Source organism: Pan troglodytes, chromosome 2 (assembly GCF_028858775.2).
Source record: "Pan troglodytes isolate AG18354 chromosome 2, NHGRI_mPanTro3-v2.0_pri, whole genome shotgun sequence".
In the NCBI taxonomy this organism is placed as follows: domain Eukaryota; kingdom Metazoa; phylum Chordata; class Mammalia; order Primates; family Hominidae; genus Pan; species Pan troglodytes.
In genome coordinates, this window is record NC_086015.1 from 70,401,821 (window position 1) to 70,424,470 (window position 22,650).

General features: G+C 43.7%; 1 protein-coding gene across 2 annotated transcripts in view; it reads right to left on the reverse strand.

The window, feature by feature from the left end:
• Nucleotides 1–22,650, reverse strand: part of LRIG1 (leucine rich repeats and immunoglobulin like domains 1) — a 122,041-nt gene that overhangs the window by 69,232 nt on the left and 30,159 nt on the right. For both annotated transcript variants that reach the window (XM_063806893.1, XM_016941464.4), the window contains exons 2-3: nucleotides 14,100–14,171; nucleotides 3,232–3,306 (exon numbers count right to left, since the gene is read on the reverse strand). Coding sequence is in view for 1 of the 2 variants with exons in the window: in XM_016941464.4 (XP_016796953.3) it covers nucleotides 3,232–3,306; nucleotides 14,100–14,171 (147 nt within the window). In the remaining variant the exon portion in view is untranslated. The remainder of the gene's footprint in view (nucleotides 1–3,231; nucleotides 3,307–14,099; nucleotides 14,172–22,650) is intronic.

Sequence of the window (22,650 nt, forward strand, 5' to 3'; positions counted from 1 at the left end):
CATAAGCAAAATGAAACACAGAGAGAAAGGGCCAACTTCCAGAGGCAAAAGTCCATAATTATAGGTGTCCAAGCTGAAAATTAACAAACCCACTACTTCTGTGAAAAGACAGAAAGCAACAACAGTGGTTATTGGTCAGAGGGTAACTATGTCTTTTGTGACATTATTGCCCCTACTCTCAACTTTCGGGTCACAAAGAGAATACACAAGCTTCGAGGGTACTTCTACCATCTGCTTCAACTTCCTCATCTGAGAAAAAAAGTAACGTATGTATCCCAGGTCACAACTACATTACAGACAGCAGGACCCACACCTAGCCGACTTTTCTGTGATGCATCTACCTATAAACTTGTCCCAAGAAAGTTGTCTGGGCTCCTGTCACTCACATGGCCTCAGCAGACATTTGCTCTATTCTCTCTGCACATTTTGATTATTTTTTTCTGATCCTCTGTCTGCCCACAAAAATGGAATAAGAATTTGAGGATTAAGGACTATAAGCATCTAACTATTAACTACCACATTTTCAGACGATGTGTTGAGGCTTCTGCTTCTCCCTGGGACAGCCTCTGGGCCACAACTGCAGGGACACAAAAAGTGCCTACTAAATATTTACAGAACACGTGACACCCTTCAGTTCACTAGTTCCGAAAAGTAAGAGACACATCAGCAAAACCTGCTGTTCAAAACCTGGATGACTGGAATCATCATGTGGATGGGGCTGCTAAGTCTTCTGCCTTCATTGATTAGGATGAGGAAGGTGGTTCTTTGGGCTGTAAAATGATGCTCATCCACTGCCTGCTCTGTTGTTTTCTCCCTTGTCCTTTGCACGGTCCACTTGGGAAATACAGAAAAGGCATGAAGGATTATCAATAATCCAGCTGCCCAGATGTCATGCTGCTAACCTAACTTGCCAGCACTGAATCCAGGCATCCAATCTAAGAATGGGGAACACAGGCACCTCAGAGAAAACCAAGATAAAGCCCCTTTGGTTTCTGTCATTTCAGAGAAATCACTGACCAAGTCAGATGGTGCCCAACTTCAGGCCAAAGAGCTGGCTGCCAGTGCTAACCTGCATTTTCCAAACTGAATCCAAACAGGGAGTAACTCTCTTTTTTTTCTCTCTTGCTTTACATACTTCGATGCTGTCTAATGGAATAGCAGGAACAAGGCCAAACAGCCCCACTTCTCTTGGCACTTGGGCCAAGGAACAGAAATGTATTTTTAGTCAGCAGAGCAAGGTGCAATTCTAAGTGCCACAGGCCCGTGGGGCAAACTGGGGGCCCTGCCTGCCTCTGGCACAGTGTGGTTCAGAGTCACCTGCCATGCTCCTGCCCCGAGTGCATGGGGTTAAAGGAGTGATGCAAAGGCGTTTGTGTCTGGTCTCAGTTCCACCTCTCACTTTTGCAACTTATAAGACCTCCAGGGAGGCTCAGTTTCCTCTCTGATAACACAGAGATATTCTCTGTGGCCCTAGCTTCCTCACCATGTGAGGAACAAGAGCAGTTACATCAGCATTTCTCAAACTTGAACTCGTGGACAAACGGCCAGGGCCCTTGTTAAATGGAGCTTCTGATCCAGTAGTGTTGGCATTAAGCCTGAGGTTCTGCATTTCTAACAAGCTCGAAGCTAACTCAATACTGATGGTCCATGACCTGTGCTTTAAGCAGCAAGGAGCTCCTAGCATCTTCAAGTGCTTTGCTTTATGGACACACAACAGGTTATCACATCCCTATCAGCCTCACATAAGACGAACTCATTGATTAAGCCAAAAATTAAACACCTTCCAGATGCTGGGCCCACAAACCAAGTGGGTACAAAATAAAGTCAGACATTTACCCATCAAGGGAACAAAGGGCCACAAACCTTCCTTCCAGCACTTCACAGGAACAGAGACTGACTCTTAAATCCTGTGGCCTTAAAGGTGAGATCCTGCCAAGATCCAAGGAGCTACGTGACAACTAGCCACCAGCCAATGACAGTAACCACCATTTGTCAAACACTCCCACAGAATGCTGGGAGCTTCATATACATTCCACTCCCCCGGGCCTCACTTTCCTCATGTATAAAATGGGTCAAAAATGCATTATGTAAATGAGGGAAACGAGGTTCAGAGAGACTAGGTCATCTGTCCAGGGCACAGAGTGAAGTGCAAGTCTAACCCCCCACGCTCTCCTGCAATCCCACAATGCCATGAAAAGGGTTAAACCCAAGACCATGTTTCACAGGGACACAGCACCTCCTGAACACAGGGCATGCTGCCAGCCAAAGATCCGAGATCTGTAAGCTATGCCAGCACTCTTATTAATAGCACCTTCTTGCAAAGTTTCTCTGCTCAGCCTGCCGAGCCTCAGTATTGAGAAAAGATTCATATAGGTGAGCAAACTAATTATAAAACCAGCAAAATCAAAATAAAATTAAACTATGAAAGCCTGGAGTGGAAACAGGAAATTCAGTGTGAAGAGGGAGGTGCTCTGCTGGGGAAGCTGCCAATAAAATCTGGCAGAGAAAACTGTTGGACTCATGGCTGGTTTATCTGGAAAGTCTTCTGGGTGAGTTTAAAACAAGCAAGCTCCTCCACCTGACTGCTGAAGAAATAGGGGTAGGATCAGTGCTCAGTTCTCTAGCAAAGGTTTGTAACAGCACAAATGATAATATTCCCAATGGGTGCCTTCATGTCTTTTTAGCTAAGGCCCTTCATCTGCTTTTTCATTTCCAGTGTGCTGTCTATAACAAATAGATCGCATCTTATCTAACACTTGACCATGACAACATACTTTTACGTTGATTCCAGAGGCCTGGGGGCACTTTCTTTTTCTTAAAGCCACAAAAGTAAACTGAGTCACATTACCAAATTCACTGGCACAAAGATTAGCTTGCTGTCTTATAACTGACACAGCTTCCTTTAACTCCAGTTTTACTCAAAGTTGCAGCTTAACCAACCACAGAAGCAAGAAATCTAGTTCCATATACCTCTGGGCATTAAAAAAAAAAAAAGACAAAAGACCTACTTTCTTGCAAATTAAAGATGAGGTAAAACTTCCAGCGTTTAATTCTGCAAATCCCAAAACAGCAAGCAAAGTGTTTGTCATGATCATGAGGGCCACATGAAGAAAGGTCTTTCTTCACCAGCGAGCACATGAACTCAAGTTATCCTGCCACCAGGTATCAGCAAGGCAACAAACACCATGGCCCCACCACACAGCCCAGAGTCCCCCAAATGGCACCACTTACAGAAAGAGAGAGACGACATGTGATGAAGCAGCGCCCAGGGATGGTACCGCTGTCAACTCATTATTATTGAGGTACCTGTAACAACAACAAGAAATTAATCATGTAAGGCATTTAAATTAGTCTGAAATCATACACATACAACAGAAACAAACAAACGCTGCTGAGTCTGCCACAGTAAACCTATATTCTAATGTTGGAGAAAAGAGAAAGAATTTAGCAGTGAGTTTTTAAAGGGAAAGAAGTCACATGAGGTCACAAAAACTAGCCACTGATCACACCCATGGCTGGAAACAAACACTAAGGGGAAGCATCTCCTGTCTCCCATCAGCTTTCCATCAAACTCAGAAATCAAGACAAGAAACAGTGAGAACAAGCCAAGAGGCAGGTTCGGGACAAAAGCGCCCCTAAGACCATCGGTGAGAACACTCCCCGTGGGCTGAAATTTGCCCCTGTCAAAGGGCAACATGTGTGGAACAAGAGCCAGAGACTCACGCCCTGGCTCACATGGAGTTCTGAGGGGCTTGGGACACATGGGGCCAATTATTTCAGTGCCTCATCTGTGAAATAACAAGGGAACTGGACTCAGAGACTCTCTTCCATTTGAGGTTCCAGCTGGACTCTGATGAAGCCTCTGGATGCATCCCCCAGGAAAATGAACATATATACACACACTTTTGTGCATAGACACTTTGAAAATTCTCCACAGACGAGAGTTGCTCTCCAAGCTCCCTTCCTGCTAAAATAGTCCAAATCTGTATTTCCATAGTTAATATCTCTTAACGGAAGGGGAAACCCACGAACCAAAGCACGGCTCGCCTGGTCTGCCCCCAGAGGCTGTGCAATCTGGCCTCCTTACATGGACATGTATTTCCAAATCTGGGAAGAGAATCCAAAATCAGACTTGCAAAGTGAGCCCAACAATCCTTAAGAAAACCAAAGCAAAGTGTTCAGGCTTTCTGCCAGGTGATGGGCTAGAAAGAAATTGTACTTGCGATGCAAAGTCAAGGGGATAAAACTGGGTTCTTATTCTCAGTTTTTTAAGGGAGGTACGTCTAACACAGAGCATCCTGTTTCTGTTTGAAGACAAAGCAACTGAAATGACAGCTGTACTCATACAAGTATACAGCTAGCATGTGCTTGAATAGAATAATCTGGTTGTCTGCCATCTTTTATAGAAGTGAATAGGAGAAGGAAAAAAAAAAGGAAAGGCCTTGAATTATCCCATTTGCTTTCTTCAGTGCCAAAGCCAGTTAGGGATGAAGCTTGGCAATTACTGGGCTGTGGGACATAGAATGCCTGTTTCAATAGCTTCATGGCTGAAGCATCTGGCAGAGAGAAGGCAGATCCGTATCATGTGGCAAATCCTTTCTCCACTTAAAGGGCCCTTGTTTGTGTGTTGAAATAGACAATTAATTACTTTAACAGTCTCTTATCTGACTGCCCCCTAAATCAGATTGTTTCTGCTTCACCTTTTATCTCCTCCAACCCTGCTGTGATCCATTTCCCATCCTCACTCAGGGACACTGAAAACTCCCCATTAGTCTTAATCTCAGCTAATAAATTTTTCATAGTACCCATCAACGTACCTATTATTACAAGAGACCCCCAGGTTTTATCAGAGCAAGAAAAACTAAGGTCGGGGACCTGCTGTCAATCGGGCAGCTTGCCTAAGAACTCTTTCATTGCTTGCGATTTCTTCTCAAACACAGAGAATGTTAGTAACAAAAACAAAAGCAGGTAAATTAATGAAGGCTATGTGCCAGGCACAGCTCTAAGAGCTTTTCAGTATATTAATGCATCTCTACAGCCCTCAGAAGTAGGTCTCAGGAACATTTCCACTGCACCAATGAGGAAACTGAAACACAGATGTTAAGTAATTTGACCAAGGTCACCAGCAATAAGTTGCAGTGGCCCAGGGTGCCTAGCCCCAAAGTCTAGGTTTTTCCTCATTACCTTCTATTTCTTTATTTCAGCAAAAACTCGACATGCCTCGTGCACTTTCACCATCACAACAACTTTGAGTCAGGTACCAGGTTAACTACTACCATTCTCTACATTACCAGTAAGTTCTCTAGGCCAGTTTAAGTCACTCGTCTAGGGTCATGCTACTAGAGAGGACATGGCCAAGAGCTGAAAAAAGTATGACTACAAACCAGAGGAGAGCAGCGGGCTCAAAGGCCAGCAGGAAAGCTCATAATCCCTTAGGTAACAGCACAGTTGTTTTTCAGCCAGCTTAGGATCTCACTTGATTTTAAACCTGAAACAAAGCGTATGGACTTCTCTGCAGGGGGCTACGCCTGATGAGCCTGGTCTCAGGCCAGGCCTACTGTATCTGTGACAAACTGCTCCACCCAATTTCACAGAAATAAATGAACAAGGGAAGCGGGCATCATGATATTTCAAATTGTGACAGAACTGCTGGAAGTGGAGCATAGAGGGGTGGTGGACCAGTGCTGGAGCTTAACTGGGCCTTCTATGTCTAGATGAGCAGGCCCGAGTCAAGGGCTCAGTCAGAAACAGTGGGCTCTGGTGGCAACAGGGCTGCCTGACTTACAGGGAGGACACTCAAAGCCCCCAGGAGAGGCCCTGCACAGTGAGCTTACTTCCAGATCATTTCTACTGAAAAAAGAACCGCTATTCAGAGTAAGCCTGTTAGCTCCACCACTGCTGGCTCCCTTTTTGTTCACTCTGTCCCCTGTTGAAACAAGAATACTCTCCTCAGAAGGCAGCAGAGGCCCAGCTCACTCTGAGATGCAAAGAACTTCTTGCCAGACTGAAATAGAGACTGGTCAAAAATAGCACAGCTACAGCTTTGAGGGGAAAGGCACTCAGGAAGTTTAGCAGAGTCTCCATGAATAAAGAAATTTAAGGAAGTAAAAGATTGTGCCTGATGAAATTTTTAAAAATATCTACGATTGTACAGTCTTCTCTCACCCCCTACCCGCCAATTTACTTCCCCTGCCGACTCCCATCTCTCCCCACAATTTACTTCCATCCAAGGCCCTAAAAATCTCTCTGAAACGTCTGGCCTCTATTTCTAAACCTTTTCTGATGATTCAGGATTAAGAAGTGCCTCAGATGCATCAGACCCATGAATCACGGCCAGACCCTGGGGCTAGAGAAGGTGTAGCTAAGGTAAAAGGATTCCTGACCCCAGGGCAGAACCTGGGGGTGGGTCCTTTCCCAGTTCAATCCGTAAGGTCAGCTTGGACCTTCTGGTCCCTCAGCTTTCTCCCAAAACTTCCATTTAATTGACTTAAAGGAAGTTTTACATTTTGTAAGCTACAAAATGTGATAAAGGCTATTTCATAGTACTACATCATCATCATCATCAATCTTAATCAAATTTGGCTTCAACAATGTCAAACCAATGCAGAAATAGTGCTTGTCTTTTTTCTGAGACGGAGTCTCGCTCTGTGGTGGCCCAGGCTGGAGTACATTGGCATGATCTCGGCTCACTGTAACCTCTGCCTCCTGGGTTCAAGCGATTCTCCTGCCTCAGCCTCCCGAGTAGCTGGGATTATAGGCGCAGGCCACCACACTCAGCTAATTTTTTTATTTTTAGTAGACACGGGGTTTCGTCATGTTGGCCAGGCTGGTCTCGAACTCCTGACCTCAGGTGATCCGCCCTTCTCGGCCTCTCAATGTGCTGAGATTACAGGCGTGAGCCACCGTGCCTGAATTTTTCTTGCTGTTATTTATTTACTTATTAAATAGCTGGTATAAGCACAGAATAAAGTTTTCAAACCATTTCAAAAAAGAATACATAGTAAACATAAAGCTTCTTTGCAGTTCCATCCTCTGGTCTGCCTCCAAAGGGCAGCTCCTGCTGCTGGCTACTAGAGATGTGTATGTGTTTTTCTTTTGCACAAATGCACGTGTATTAAACAGACTGTTGTGTACCGCCATTTCTCTTTAGTAATATACCTTGGAGGTCTCCACTATTCGTTTAACTGGTGGCACAGTAGTCCTCTGCTGGTATGAATGGACCATAATTTATCTGGCCAATCCACTACTGGCAGACATAGTGGCTGTTTCTTTGGTTGCTCCCAAATACAGACAGAGCTGCAATTAATAGTAGTCAAAGTTGGGCAGCGTGTTGAAACTGTAGTTGGTTTTGTTTCTTAAAAGGGTGAAAGCCATCAGTATCACATAGGAATATGGGTTTCGGAAGCAGGGCCACTTAATAACTGTATTCTGCTTTAGTTACTAGAGAATAATGTATACTAACTAATTGATTTGGTGAGACTTTATGATATGTGGTTTCTACACAAGATAGCCAGATAAAATTATTTTAGCGTAGGATATAATTACTTTAACAAAATAAACAATAATAAAGGTGAACATCTACTATGTGCCAGACTCTGTCCTAAGTTTTCTATGTGCAATATCTCAGTGAATGACATGCTAACACTTTGAGGAAAGTACTAAATTATCACCTCTCCTTAAGAAAGGAAACTGAGGCACAGTTACAGAACAGGGATTATTAGGATGGGATTATATAGCTCAGATGTTTAAATCAGACAGATCTTGGTTCACTCAACTCCAATTGCACCCTTTATCAATCCAATGCTAAGCATGTCACTCAGCCTTGCTGTCCCTTACTTCCCTCTTCTGAAGAATGTAAATAATACAAGTACCAGCTTTGTAGGGTTTTGGGAGGATCCAGCTGAAATAATTAAACCTAAGATCTCAGGATATTGACAGATACACAGGATATGCTTAAGAGATGGCAGGAGGACCAGGCATGGTGGCTCACACCTGTATCCCAGCCCTTTGGGAGGCCAAGGCAGGAGGATCATTTAAGCCCAGTAGTTCGAGACTAGCCTGGGCAACATGACAAAACCCATCTCTACAAAAAATTAGCCAGGAGTGGTGGTGCACGCCTGTAGTTCCAGCTACTCAGGAGGCTGAGGTGCGAGGATCACTTGAGCCTGGGAATTTGAGGCTGCAGTCAGCTATGACCATACCACTGTACTCTAGCCTGGGCAACAGAGTGAGATCCTGTCTTAAAAAAAAAAAAAAAAAAAGTGATAGTAATTCACAGCCAAAAAGCAGTACCCCAAAACGACAACCCTCATTATTTTACCCCCTCCCTAAACATACTACCATCCCCCGCACCCCTGCTCACAGACACCCACTGTGGGGAGCAGCAGCCTGACACAGTGCGATGAACCACAAATACCCAATAGCAGGCAGGGCACACTTGAGGCTTCCTTACCAGGTCAGTGGCCCTGGCAAGCACACGGCAACACCCACAGCAGGCACTCGCGGGCCGGGCGGCAGTAATGTGATCTGAGGGCAGTTTCTACAGAGGACTGTATAAATAGCCCCTTTTATTAATAGAGGAGCCTGCTGGCCAGGACCCCAGCTGGAGGCACTCCCTGGTGGGCTTTCCTCAGGGCTGTGGGCAGTGAAGACCGTGTGGCTTGGACGCAGCTGCACAAGCGTCCTCATGTCCTCCAGGGGCCTCGCCTTCTCTCTCCAGCCGGCCCATGATGTCATGTGGTTCTGAGGCCTCCAGAATAAAACCACTGCTAAACCACTGCCTGCTGTTCTGCCAGCCTGTGGCTCCATTCTCAATGAGGGCTCCAGACTGAAGGCTCTATAAGGTTTGGGAGAGCTGACAGCGCCTGGGCAACACTGGAGACTGGTTAATTTTGAAGCAGTAGCATGTCAGCTACGATTTTTTTTTCTTTTCTTCAATATCCTTCCCCACCTCCCCACCCCTCAACACCTAACAGCCTCTTTCTGTCTCCACGACTTTTTAGAATTCCCTTAGGGAAAGGCCTGGGTCTTTATCAGTGAGAAGTTCTACTGTTCTAGGCAGCAGGGAATTCATCTCATCCATCTCACAGAACAGGGAGTGACACTAGGGATAGGAGGCACAATGGTAAGACATTCAACCAGTCAGCCTGCAAAGATTCATTTCTAAACAATGCACCCAGCTTGGAGGGCTGGGCAGTTCCAAACGTAGCAGGAGAGAAGAGGGATAATATTCAGTGAGCCTCTCGCATGTGCAAGGCCCTGTGCATCATCTTAATAACTATAATAACACCGACAATGTGTTACGATGTCAATGTTACAGAAGAAAGAAAGCAAACGCTGAGGCACTAAGTAACTTGTCTAGGGTCTCAGGACCCTAGTAAGGGGCAGAACCAGAAATCAAACGTGAGTCTATTTGCTACCAAAATGAGAGTTTTTCCCACCACATCGTATTGAATCCCTAAGATATGACCTCTGTCTTAACATCCCCCACACTCAGAAGGTACTGTTGCCATAGATGGTGTGGACCAGGATTATACTGGAGAACATGGGTCAAGTTCTACCACTCACTTATCACCCAATTTCAGCCAAATCCCATGCCTCAGTTCCTCTTCATCTTCAGTTGACTGTGAGAGTTAAGATGAAGGATGTAGGAATTTAAGGTAGTGCAGCCGCCAAGGTTAGCACAGGTTTTGAGTTCAACTCTCAGCTTTACCAACCATGTGACACTGTGCAAGTTTAACTTTTCTAAGTATCTGTTTCCTCTTCTGCAAAGCAGAGAAACTCCTTCTATTTTTCTTACTTTTTTTCAGAGATGGGGTCTTGCTCTGTTGGGTGGAGTGCATGGTGCAAACATGGCACACTGAAGCCTCAACCTCCTGGGCTCAAGCGATCTTGAGGCCTCAGCCTCCCAAGAACCTGGGACTACAGGCATGGGCCACTATGTCCAGCTAATTTTTTGTAGAGACAGGGTCTCACTTTATTGCTCACGCTGGTCTCAAATTCCTGGGCTCAAGTGATCCTTCTGCACCCAGCTGAGAAAATGCTTACAAAGAAAATGTTTTAAGGGGCGGGGTGGAAAATGTTTTAAGGGGCTGGGTGTGGGGGCTCACACCTGTAATCCCAGCACACTGGGAGGCCAAGGCAGGCAGATCACATGAGGCCAGACTTCGAGACCAGCCTGGCCAACACGGCGAAATCCCATCTCTACTAAAAATACAAAAATTAGCTGGGCGTGGTGGTGCACATCTGTAATCCCAGCTACCTGGGAAACTGAGGCATGAGAATCACTTGAACCCAGGAGGTGGAGGCTGCAATGAGCTGAGGTCACGCCACTGCACTCCAGCCACGGTGACAGAGCAACACTCCATCTCAAAAAAAAGAAAGAAAAAAAATGTTTTATATCAGGCCAGGCGTGGTGGCTCATGCCTCTAATCCTAGCATTTTGGGAGGCCAAGGCGGGTGGATCACCTAAGGTCAGGAGTTCAAGATCAGCCTGGCCAACATGGTGAAATCTCATCTCTATCTAAAATATAAAAATTAGCTGGGCATGGTTGCAGGCACCTGTAGTCCCAGCTACTCGGGAGGCTAAGGCAGGAGAATCACTTGAACCGAAGAGGCGGAAGTTGCAGTGACCCAAGATTGCACTGCACTCCAGCCTGGGAGATAAGAGCGAAACTCCATCTCAAAAAAAAAAAAAAGATAATGTTTTATATCACAGAGTTGATGTTAGGGTTAAGTGATGTCGTATTCTCCAAAGGTTTATTAGCACACTGCTACAATTACTGTGACTGTTCCTAAGTGAGAAATATATTTTTGAGACTCATAACCAGTATCTCCAATGAAGGAAAGGTGGGAGTGCTCAGTTCTAGAGCTGGGTGGGACATAAACTCTAAAAAGTGCTGAGTACAGGCTGCAGGTCACGGGAGCCAAATCAAATGAAAGGTAAAAGCCTGTCTAGGCAAGGAACAACAGGAACAGGGAGTTAGAACAACACTGAAAATGCTCACCAGAGCATGTACCATGCCTGCCCCTGATAGATAGGGGTCAGTGAGGGTTGAAACCATAAAAGGACCTGGCCTCTGGCCACGCACCCCTCCATCGTGCATGCCAGGCACAGTGGTCCTCAGCCTGTTCCCTTCTTGAGGCTCTGTACTTGCAGTGCTCCCTGTCCTCATCATTCACACCTGCTCACTCAGGACCTTCCTGATCACACTGTTTCCGTTATCAAGCCTCCAAAATTCTTCAAACAAAAAATACTCCCACATTACTCTGTTCTATTTCCCCCATACCACTTATCTCCAGTAAGTCTTACTGGTTTCCTTATTCAGTCCATGGCTTCCCTCAACTTAATGTAAACTCAGTGAGAGGAGAGGTTTGTCTGCAGGGCTGGAATTGGGTAGGGAGGGGCACAAAATTTAAGGGACAGCCAAAAACCCAGTCACCAGGACAAAGACTATATTAATGCAATATTTTTTAAATATGAAGATGAATGCAAAACAAAATTCATGATGAACAAAATATGAAAAGTTTAAATCAAGACAAAATCAGCAACAGCACCGTGTGAAGCCATCCTGGAACTGAAGGCAAAAGGAAAGAAATCAGTAATACTAATCCTATCTTGATCTAAGCTTTTTATATTTTACTCATCATTTTTTTTTTACATTCATTTTGACTTCCAAATATTGTATCAAAATACCCTTTATCTTGACTGCTGAGTCTTTGGTGTCCCCATAAATTTTGCGCCTGTATTGGGTGCCTCACTTGCCCCTCCCCAGTCCCAGCCCTATCTGTGTCCTGTTCACTCTTGTAGCCCCAGCACCCAGAATAGCTCCTGGACAGAGCAGATGCTCGAGTAAGTATTCAATGAAAGTTTGAATGATGCTAGAGGGAATTCTCCAATTTTGTCCAGTCCTAAAAGAAACCACTAAGTTTGGAGATGTACACAGAATTTGAATATATTCTAACCACAAGCATTAAAGACAGCTTGGATCAGGGAAAGCACTGGGTTACAAACCTAACAAGCTCCATGATGGCCTGGGTTTATCATCTTGGTGACTATGATGGGCTGAACTGTGTTCCCCTAGGGTTCATATGCTGAAGCTCTAACCCCTAGTACCTCAGCATGTGACTGCATTTGGAGATGGGGCCTTTGAAGAGGTGATGGGCCCTGATCCAATATGACTGGTGTCTTTATAAGAAGAGGAAATCTGGACACACACAGAGACACCATGAATGCACACAGAGGAGAGACCACGTGAGGGCACAGTGCAAGGCCTCGGAAGAAACCAAACCTGCCAGTACCTTGATCTTGGACTTCCTGCTTCCAGACTGTGAGAAGATGAATTTCTGCTGTTCAAGGCACCCAGCCTGTGCTACTTGTTTGTTATGGCAGCAGCCTTAGCAAACTAACACAGTGACCCACTTCAAACTTCCTTTCCCTTGCCATGGACTCACTGATCCTCTGGGAGAATGAGAGTCCTAGAGAAACCATTTCCAAGGCCCCTTCCTGTTCTGATGCTTCTTTAACTGTGGAAGCCTAAACCTTTTTTAAACAGAAGCAGAAATTATAAACGCCAATCTGGAGAATCTGGAGATGAGGGTATGGAATGCAAGTATTTTGCAAATTGTACCAGCTGATCAAATTAAACTTTCTTTAGATATGTCATCAATAATGGAATCAAAGAATAACAAGTAAGCCTGGGTGCAATGGCTCACACCTATAACCCCAGCACTTTGGGAGGCCAAAGCAGGAGGATCACTTGAGGTCAGGAGTTCAAGACCAGCCTGACCAACATGGCGGAACCCCATCTCTACTAAAAAAATTAGCTGGATGTGGTGGCACACACCTGTAGTCCCAGCTACTCACAAGGCTGGGGCGTGAAAATCAATTGAACCCGGGAGGCAGAGGTTACAGTGAGCTGAGATCACGCCACTGCACTCTAGCCTGGGCAACAGAGCGAGACCCTGTCTTAAACAAACAAACAAACAAAAAACAACAAATAAGACTTTCATCAGTTACTCATAACAAAAATGAGTAAAAAACTTACCTAATAATGTCTAATAAAAATAATAATGAAGTACTGGGTAGGTAATATATGAAATATCCACGTATAGTAGTTTTACATAAAAGCTAAAACAGGACATTCAAAAACTTTTAATTTACATGATAAAGTATCTTATGTAAGGATAAGTAGGAAAGACTGATATAAAACCATAATGTACAGTTTGATCCTAAAATTACATATGTACACGTCATAGTTTTCACTAGGTGTTCACAATGGTTATGCCTGGGTGAGAATACTGGTGATTTTCATTCTTCACACGTTTCTGTAGTTGCCAATTTTTCTACAATATGTATACTACATATATGTGAAGGTTTCTATAAAGTCTCCATGAAACTAAAATTCCTGATAATCCTAACATCCACATCAAAAACAGAATACATTAAAAAGAAGGAAAGACTGCAGCCTGATTTCCAAGACACTGCAAGGGACAGCAAGCCTAGAGCTCCAAAGGCAGTCATACCTAGCTCTGTTTGGAGGTGGAGAGGAACAGGTAAGCCTCTATAGTTCATCCTTCTATAACTTCACTTCCTAGGAAATACACGTTTGCTGGCTCACATGCCACTGTTGAGTGGGCTGATCAACCTGTAATCCCAGCATATTGGGAGGCCAAGGCGGGCAGATCACATGAGGCCAGAGTTCGAGACCAGCCTGGCCAACACGGCAAAATCTCATCTCTACTAAAAATACAAAAATTAGCTGGGCGTGGTGGTGCAGGAACTGTGAGAAAGTACCAGCCCAGGATGTGTCACTCCAGTTACAAGGCTTCCCACAATGGAGGGACTCTGCTATACACCCACCATGCGCCCAGGATTTCCAGGAGCTCTACGCCTACTGAATTGTAACACATCCTTCAAGAGCCTACAGTAAGGGAGAGAGAAGCAGGAGTAGAATTCATCAACACAGTCCACACACAAATGTTCCTTCCTACAAGTTTACACTGCAGATCTAGGGGAGTGAGCGATGCTGCAATACGAGAGGATTTTCCCAAAGAGCTCTCCATCCTTCCATCCACCAGAGGTTTAGGGGGAGACTCACACTTCCTGTAGGTTCGGCAAGTCCTCAAAACCAGCAGGGTCAATCTCAGAGAGTTTGTTGTAACTCAGGTTTCTGGTAAAGACAGAGAGAGAAAAAAACGAAATCAACACTTGGCATCATACCCAGAATTCAGAAATCTTCTCTTCTCCTGGCTCCCCCACCCTCAAATCCAAGCCCCCATCCCATGATCATGTATTAAGTAACCGTATTGATACTGAGATTTACAGACATATCCCCTCCCCACCTACATCCATAAATAAGGCACTCCAAGCAACTCTATGAAAACCCAAACGAATTTCTATCAGTATCATTTCACTATTTAACAACTTGGAAAGAAATTCTAAGGTAAACCAGTTCCCTACCTACATTAAGGTGTCCTGGTCCAAATGCTTTGCACCATATCAAGTACAAGGCTATTCTTAACGGCATTTTTTTAAATTAATGTTTTAGTAGCATCAACATCAAGCAGCAGTAAAGGAGAAAAGGGAAACAACCCCTTCATTGTCTAAACCAGTGGCTCTCAACCAGGGATGATTTTGCCCCCCAGAGGACACTTGGCAATGTCTGGAGACATTTTTGGTTGTCACAACTGGTGGCAGGGAGTGGGGGGTGTTACTGGCATCTGGTGGATACAAGCCAAAGATGCTGTTAAATATCTTACAATGCACAGGCAGCCCTGCACAACTGAGAACTGCGCGGCCCTAAATGTCAATCCTAGCATTCAGAGGTTGAAAAACCCTGGTCTACACAAGAGCTTAAGACTAAAAATTGCACAAACAGTCAAAGTTCAAGTGAGTGTTTAGAAAGTGAACACTGTAAGATCCTGAATCATAAGGCTACTTATGAACACAGTATTCCCACCTACACTGAATAAACCGGGAGGGACAGTCACACAGGAGAAAAGGGCCAGTTGTTGGAAATTCTTGTTCGTGTTAACCACAGGCAGGGAAAGCCTCACGTGAGCAGCTTTCTCAAGATGATGGCGTCTGTGTCAATGGTTCAGAATTACAACTCTCCCTGCTTCATAACCCAGCCATACCCTTAGAGGCAGACAAAGAGCAAGCTGGGCACTATTCTGTTAGGTGACCACAATCTCAACCAGAGCAGCTTCATCTTTCAGGAACAGAAGCCACAAAGATGTGATCCAAATGGGCCCTAACTTTCTTTGCCAGAAAGTAATCTTTCCTTGCCTCCAAAGTCTACTCAGCCCTGTGTTTGCCAAAGAGGTTAACATTTTTCATCTCAGCTATTAATTCCACTCACACTACTGCCAATTAACAATACGACTAATTTTGAGTTTAAAGTCTGTCTCAGAAAGTGTCATGTATTGTGGCAACAATCTTTTAAACTTACTCCAGAGACATTTCAATCAATACTAACCTAGAGCTGAGAGCCATTTCACTGTGAGCTCAGAGACGTTCATCTAAATAAAAGTCAAACTACACTTGAAACTAATGGCACTTCTGTATTCATGGGTACAGCCTGAATTAAAAGCAATTTGTCCAGAGATTATGTTACCATAAAGACTGAAGGTGGTAATGCTTTAAACCGCATATTGAACTCAAGTGTGAGCTTGTCTGTGCCTGGGGGTATTTGTTAATGGGTACCCAGAAATCCCAACTTAGACTTGAGAAAGAAAATCTAGAAATTGAGAGAATTCTCCCACATCAGAAAAAGGACTTAATAGACTGAGATTTTCTTCTATTTTGAGCAGATTATCGTAAAAAGGGGGATGGAAATATTGTTTCTGGGTGTAAAGATACTGGGAGTTTACGATGACTGTAACTTTTGTATCATCATAGGTAACAGGAGTTGTGAAGCAGGAAGGGATATTAGAGAAATACTCAGAAACCACAAAGGCAAGAGCTTAGAGGACAAGCAAGTAAGAGAGGGCTGGTGAGCCTGCCCTTGTTACAACAAGGCTGACACGGAAGTGCCTGCCACACACCTAAAGGGGCATTTGCTTCTTGTCCCCTGAAACAAGGGCCAGTGCAGACCCGTCTTCTCAGAGGCTCACGATCTGAATTCATGTTTTGTTTGGCCCATTCAGGGTTGCTTTATTACTTAAAAAAAAAAAAACCTGAAAAGATTTCACATATCTGCAGGCCCCATTTGGCTTGAGGATCGCCAGTTTTTGCCTCTGATCTGGGCCACTGACTCTTGAGGCCATTAGGTTCAAAGGGAACATATGTTTCTGGCTTACACATGTGGCCTGGATAGAGCTAGGGCTCACCAGGTCTTACGCAATTAAACTGATGGCTCGGTTTGGGACGATCTGAAATGAGATAACTTCCCTCACTTCCCACCCAGCAAGTATCCAAAGTCTTCAGCAACTTGGTATAAAACCATTTAAGTCACAACACCCTTGGGTTTGTCTTTCCCTTAAAGAGCAGACAAAATGTATTCACATTTCAAAAATGTTATAAAAATTTTGCTTTTTAGATAAGGCTACTTGAGCGAAGGGTCTTCCATTCCAGTACTATCTAGAAGCCTAGCAGTATCAGGACTTAACACTGAGATGCCAACAAGCAGCAACAGAGATGAACACACTTAGAAGTGGAAACGTAAGTTTTCACGGGGTCAGCTGGAATTAACTAGAAAAGCCACCTATCAACATTCAAGTGTTAGGGTGCTACCCAGAAAGGGTAACTCTCCTCTCAGAGCACCTGCTGGCAAAAAAGAGGACAGCCACCAAGGCTCACGTCCCTTTCTGCTGTGGACAAGGGGCTGTTCTGGTTTTTAAGTCTGAGAAGCAAGTGGGCCTAAAGAGTGGAGCCAGCTGTGGATCCTCAATAGGTTTATTGGGAAATAAGGAAAATAGTTACCACATTCTCCCCAGGAACTACAATATGAAATAAAATCCTCAGAGACACTTTCTTGTTGGCCCAATTCAAGAAGACAAACTCTGAGCGTAATTTTTTTTTTTTTTTTTTTTTTTTTTTGAGACGAGTCTTGCTCTGTCGCCCAGGCTGGAGTGTGGTGGCATGATCTTGGCCCACTGTGACCTCCACCTCTTGTGTTCAAGCAATTCTCCTGCCTCAGCCTCCAGAGTAGCTGGGATTACAGGTGCCCGCCACCATGCCCGGCTAATTTTTTTGTATTTTTAGTAGAGACAGGGTTTCACCATGTTGGCCAGGCTGGTTTCAAACTCCTGACCTCAGGTGATCCACCTGCCTCGGCCTCCCAAAGTGCTAGGATTACAGGTGTGAGCCACCGTGCCCGGCCTGAGCATAATTTTTTTAATGTGGTAAAATACATATAACATAAAATTTGCCTTTGTAACCATTTTTAAGTGTACTCTTCAGTGGCACCGAGTACCTTCGCACTGTTGTGCAACCATCACCACCGTCCATCTCCAGAACTTTAGAAGTTTCTCAACATCCCAAACTGAAAGTCTGTACTCACTGAACACTAGCTCCTCATTCCCCTCTGTCCTAGCCCCTGGCAACCACCATTCTACTTCTGTCTCTAAGAATCTGACTACTCTCAAGTACCTCATGTTGGTAGATTATAGAATATTTGTCCTTTTGTGAATGGCTTAATTCACTTAACATGTCTTCAGGATTCATCCATGTTGTCACATGTGTCAGAATTTCATTTTTTTTAGAGACAGGGTCTCACTCTGTCACCCAGGCTGGAGTGCAGTGGTGCAGTCATAGCTCACTGCAGCCTCAAACTCTTGGGCTCAAGTGATCCTCCTGTTTCAGCCTCCCAAGTAGCTGGGAGTACAGGCACACACACCACCACACCTGGCTAAATTTTATTTTTTTAGTAGACATGGGGGGCGGAGGGTCTCGCTATATTGCCCAGGCTAGTCTTGAACTCCTGGTCTGAAGCAGTCCTCCCACCTCAGCCTCCCAAAGTGATAGGATTACCAGAGTAAGCCACTGCACCTGGCAGAATTTCATTTCTTTTTAAGGCTAATATTCCCATGTATGTATATACCACATTTTGTATATCCATTCATCACAGATGACATTTGGGTTGTTCCTCCTTTTGGCTATTGTGAATGATGTTGCTATCAACATTGGCATTTTTTTTTCCAAATTTTTAAAATTACTTAGTTTTTTCAAGCCTTTTCACTGCTTACTGATAACACGCATTTCTCAGTAATTAAGAAAATACACTTAGCCCAAGAGCTCTGCAGCAAGCAGCTTGAATTCCCATCTGAGATCCCAAGAACAATCAAAGAGTTAATCAGTGAAAACCTTTAATGAGGCCTTTCTTTCAGGTGGCAGCTGACATGCACACACATCTAAAGCATCTCACTTATTTCTATGAACACGATCGCCCTGTACTAGGCCTGACATCTGAATGTGTCTTCAGTTGAAGGTTTCAGATTCTCCTGTCAAAACAATTCATCTGTCAGTAGGAAAGATGCTGTCAAAAGCATTTCTGCACCTTTCAGTAGCAAAGAGGAGAGGAAAGAAACCTCGGAGAATTTAGTTACTGCCAATTGCAGCTTTAATTAAACATTTTGTCAGCCATTGTCATAACACAAATTTTCCCTGCTCTTGCACAAAGGGTGCGCAGATCTCTGAACAACTGAGCCCAGCAATAGATGTTCTTTCAGCTAATCTGCTGAAAGATGACCGTTCAGCCCACCGTTCGCTGAACACACAAGAGGCACCTCTGCAGAGGACAGCTCAAGTTTTATCCAGGCGTGTCTGAAAAGCAAACTGTTTAACAGTGCACAACAACAGTTTGCTCGCTGAGCACGTTTCCTGACAAGTCCCCTTGCCCCAACCCCAAGGAATCTGAAGAGCTAAAGTCCTTCAATAGCTGCAAAATCCCCACCATTATCTAAACCTGTGCTGTCCAATTTAGTAGCCACTGGCTATTTACATTTATATTTAAATGAAATTAAAATTACATAAAATTAAGAATTCAGTTCCTTGGCCACACTACCTATCTTTCTTTTTTTTTTTTTTTTGAGATGGAGTCTCGCTCTGTCGCCCAGGCTGGCGTGCAGCGGTGCATCTCCGCTCACTACAAGCTCTGCCTCCCGGGTTCACACCATTCTCCTGCCTCAGCCTCCCCAGTAGCTGGGACTACAGTCACCTGCCACCACACCCAGCTAATTTTTTGTATTTTTTAAGTAGAGACGGGGTTTCACCGTGTTAGCCAGGATGGTCTTGATCTCCTGACCTCGTGATGTGCCCGCCTTGGCCTCCCAAAGTGCTGGGATTACAGGCGTGAGCCACCACGCCCAGCCCACATTAGCTATATTTCAAGTGTTCAACAGTACCATGTGGCTAGTGGCTATCAAAATGCGAAATGCAGACAGAGGTTATTTCTATCAGCACTGAAATTTCTATTAAACTGTGCTGTGTCTGAATTACAGAATAATCAATGAATATATCTAAATCATGAAATAATCCACAAACATTTCAAGTTAAATGTCACCTACAGAAGCAACTTGAATCTAAAACACAAATCTGAGCTACCCAATAACTCAAGAACTATGTAAAAAGGCTGTGGTGAGGGATGGACACTGATATTGACACAAGTCCTTTAAGCACACAAAAAGTTCTGAACCATCTCAACAAGGGAAAGAGGCTTCAAAAACTGAAGTTATGAGGAAGACATTCTTAATAAAAACTGCCCTCAGAGTATAATTCTATAGGCTTAAACGGTATTTATCTAATCTGACAAGCACCTTCCTGGATTACAACCAGAACCACATATTACAAACTTGGCAAATGTTATTCAAAGCTGGTGAACAGTAATTCATTGACTCCTTGGAAGTTGAGGGATAAAAAGTTGTTTACTTTTGAGTAAGCTGTGGTGAGGAAACAACCCCACTTCGTTAGACAACAGAATTATCACTTCATCCCCAAAAGCAAGCATTGCTCACAGAACACTGACGAACACAGACAAAATCTCTCACTGTGAAGAGGAGCGCAACCCATGGCTCCATTTTTCAACATTAACAGAATAATTCAAAGTGGAAGGAATTGGTCCTAAATCCGTGACAAGCATTCCATGAAGAATGAGGTTTTCATACTTGGTTTGGTTTCCAGGCTAGCCTATTTCCCATTACTCAATTCTGTCTGGACTCCTGAGCGCCACAGTATTTTGCATATTTTAAGCTTTCAGATGTTTGCTAAACTGCATTAATACAGCTGGAAAGTAAGTGTGAGGCAATCCAACAACCCAACTTCTGAGCACCAGTGGGCACCCAGCTCTGGCCTGGGAGCCGTGGGCTCTGGCGATTCATCTCTTTCTCAACCTCAGAACGTGCACTGTCAGCCACTCGTTAAAAAATTGCCTGCTTCGGACTAATCAGAAAAAGGTGGAAAAAGGTGATTCGTCCTTTCAAAATTTCAGCGGGTGCAAATAAGGAAAAACATGCAACAATGTTTAAGTTATTTAATCCTTTAAGCTTTTAAGACTGTTTCTGCTGCATTTTTACTTTCTGAGGAATTACATAGTACACATCAAGCTCCAATGAAATCACCACATTATGTTCCCATGTTGTAAGGTTTTATGAGAATAAGACTTCGTTCAAATCCCAGAATATTAGATGTTCTTATCTTTTTTTCTGTTGTGATGCTTCCCCTTGTTAACCAAAAACCACAACTGAACAAGCGGATAATACACATTACAGGCTTATATTAAGATGACAAAATTGTATCTTGAACTGGAATTATTCCTCTAGTATCCTATCCAAGGATCTCCACTCAGGAGAAGGTTCTGTACTTGCTGCTACCTCTCTTCAGTAAGCTAAGCAGCCACATATTCCCTATGGCAAAAGAACATATTCTGCAAATAATCAAATGAAAAAAATCACTCAGATCTCAACGTGATACAAATAGCTCATTTTGTAAGCTTTTGGGCAGTTGTATCTCACAAAGTCAGTAATGAGTCACCAGTTATTTCCATTTCTGAAAATTTTACATAGACCATTATCTATGCAAATAAGGGAAACCTACAGTGACTCAAAATAGGAGATACTATATACATACAGCTATATATGAACCCAGACTCATTGCCTATTTTTACTCCTTAAAAATCAGCTATAATAATCAGTGTGGGCCTCTGAAGTCTAACGCCCGTGACATTAACTGAGAGAAGAAACTCATGCCTACCTCTGTGATCCCATAAGGTCTTACATGTGCTTCTCGGCCTTACTAGTTCACACATGTCATCCTGGTCTGTAGCTAATTGGAGTACAAGTCTACATCTTTTCCCTCTAGCACCCAACAAATGTCAAATTTGACAAATATTTATTGTCTACAAGGTATACTGCACTGTGATAAACTGATAACAAATTAGGATAAGATCTAGTCTGTGACTTGAAGTGGTTTACAACCCACTGGTCAAGTTAAGACTCCTGGCCGGGTGTGGTGGTTCACGCCTATACATCTCAGCACTTTCAGAGGCTAAAGTCGGGGAATCACTTTAGGCCAGGAATTTGAGACCAGCCTGGGCAACATAGTGAGACCCTGTCCCTACCAAAAAAAAAAAAAAAAAAAAGAATACTGACCAAATAACACAGCCAAAGGCTCTGACATTGCAAGCATTCTATAATGGTAGATCAGTAGCTACAAATTGGTAGTTTGTGGGTACAAAGCTGGGCTGCAGGGAAACTTGCTTGTTTCTGACTGAACAGTGTTGGTAGAAACCTAAAGTTTTCACCAAAAACTAAAGTTTCAGTTTTCTTGAAAATAATCAGAGGGCCAGCATTCCTAACAGAAACAATCAACTACTTGCATTTACCAAGCATTCCAATGACCACAGACCTCACCACTCCTTATTGTCTCACCCATGCCCTCTTTATTCACTGGCAGTATCTTCCCAGCCCCTGAGATCTGAGTTTGTCATCCCTAGTATGGATAACATGAATGAAGGCCAGATGGCGTCCAGAGCAGGAAAGATCAGCTGTAATGAGAAACGTTTATTGAAAATGCAAGACTTCAGCTAAGCCTAGAAGAAGAGCATGTTTTTTTGAAGAGGAGTCCTGGGAAATGAGGCCAGAAAAGTAAAATAAGGAATGGAGGGCATGGAGTAAAATAAGCAAACAAAAAGGCCAAGAAGTCAGGACCTCCTAGAAAGGAAAGGGCAAGACACAAATGGTTTTACAGCAAAGTTGAGAAGAATAACCCCATGCTGCCAGACCCACAACCCACCGGGCGGTTAAGTCAAGGGTTATATAAACCTTAGCAAACCCTAGTGCCAGGTCCCTCACGAACATTAATCTATGGGGCCATTAAAGTTGATTTCCATAAGAACAGAGTATCGCCTTGTTCATTTACTTAAAAGTTCTGAACTAGATAATCAAGAGGCCCAATTTGTTTTCTCACCATCACTGAAGGCAGTTCGCATTTGCTTTCTATACTACCCCTTAAAATGGGAGATTCTAGGATCTTTCCTACCAAAAATCTTAGTTTGGCCAAAAAGAAACAAAATAATTAGCTATAATGGGTTTTGTTTTGTTTTACTTTAAGCAGTCTCATCTTTAGTGCAGTTTAGTACTGAGGAAAGCCCACAAATTTCCCATAATAGTCTCTTGTTAATATGGTATGTGCATCATTAACCCCTAAAGATT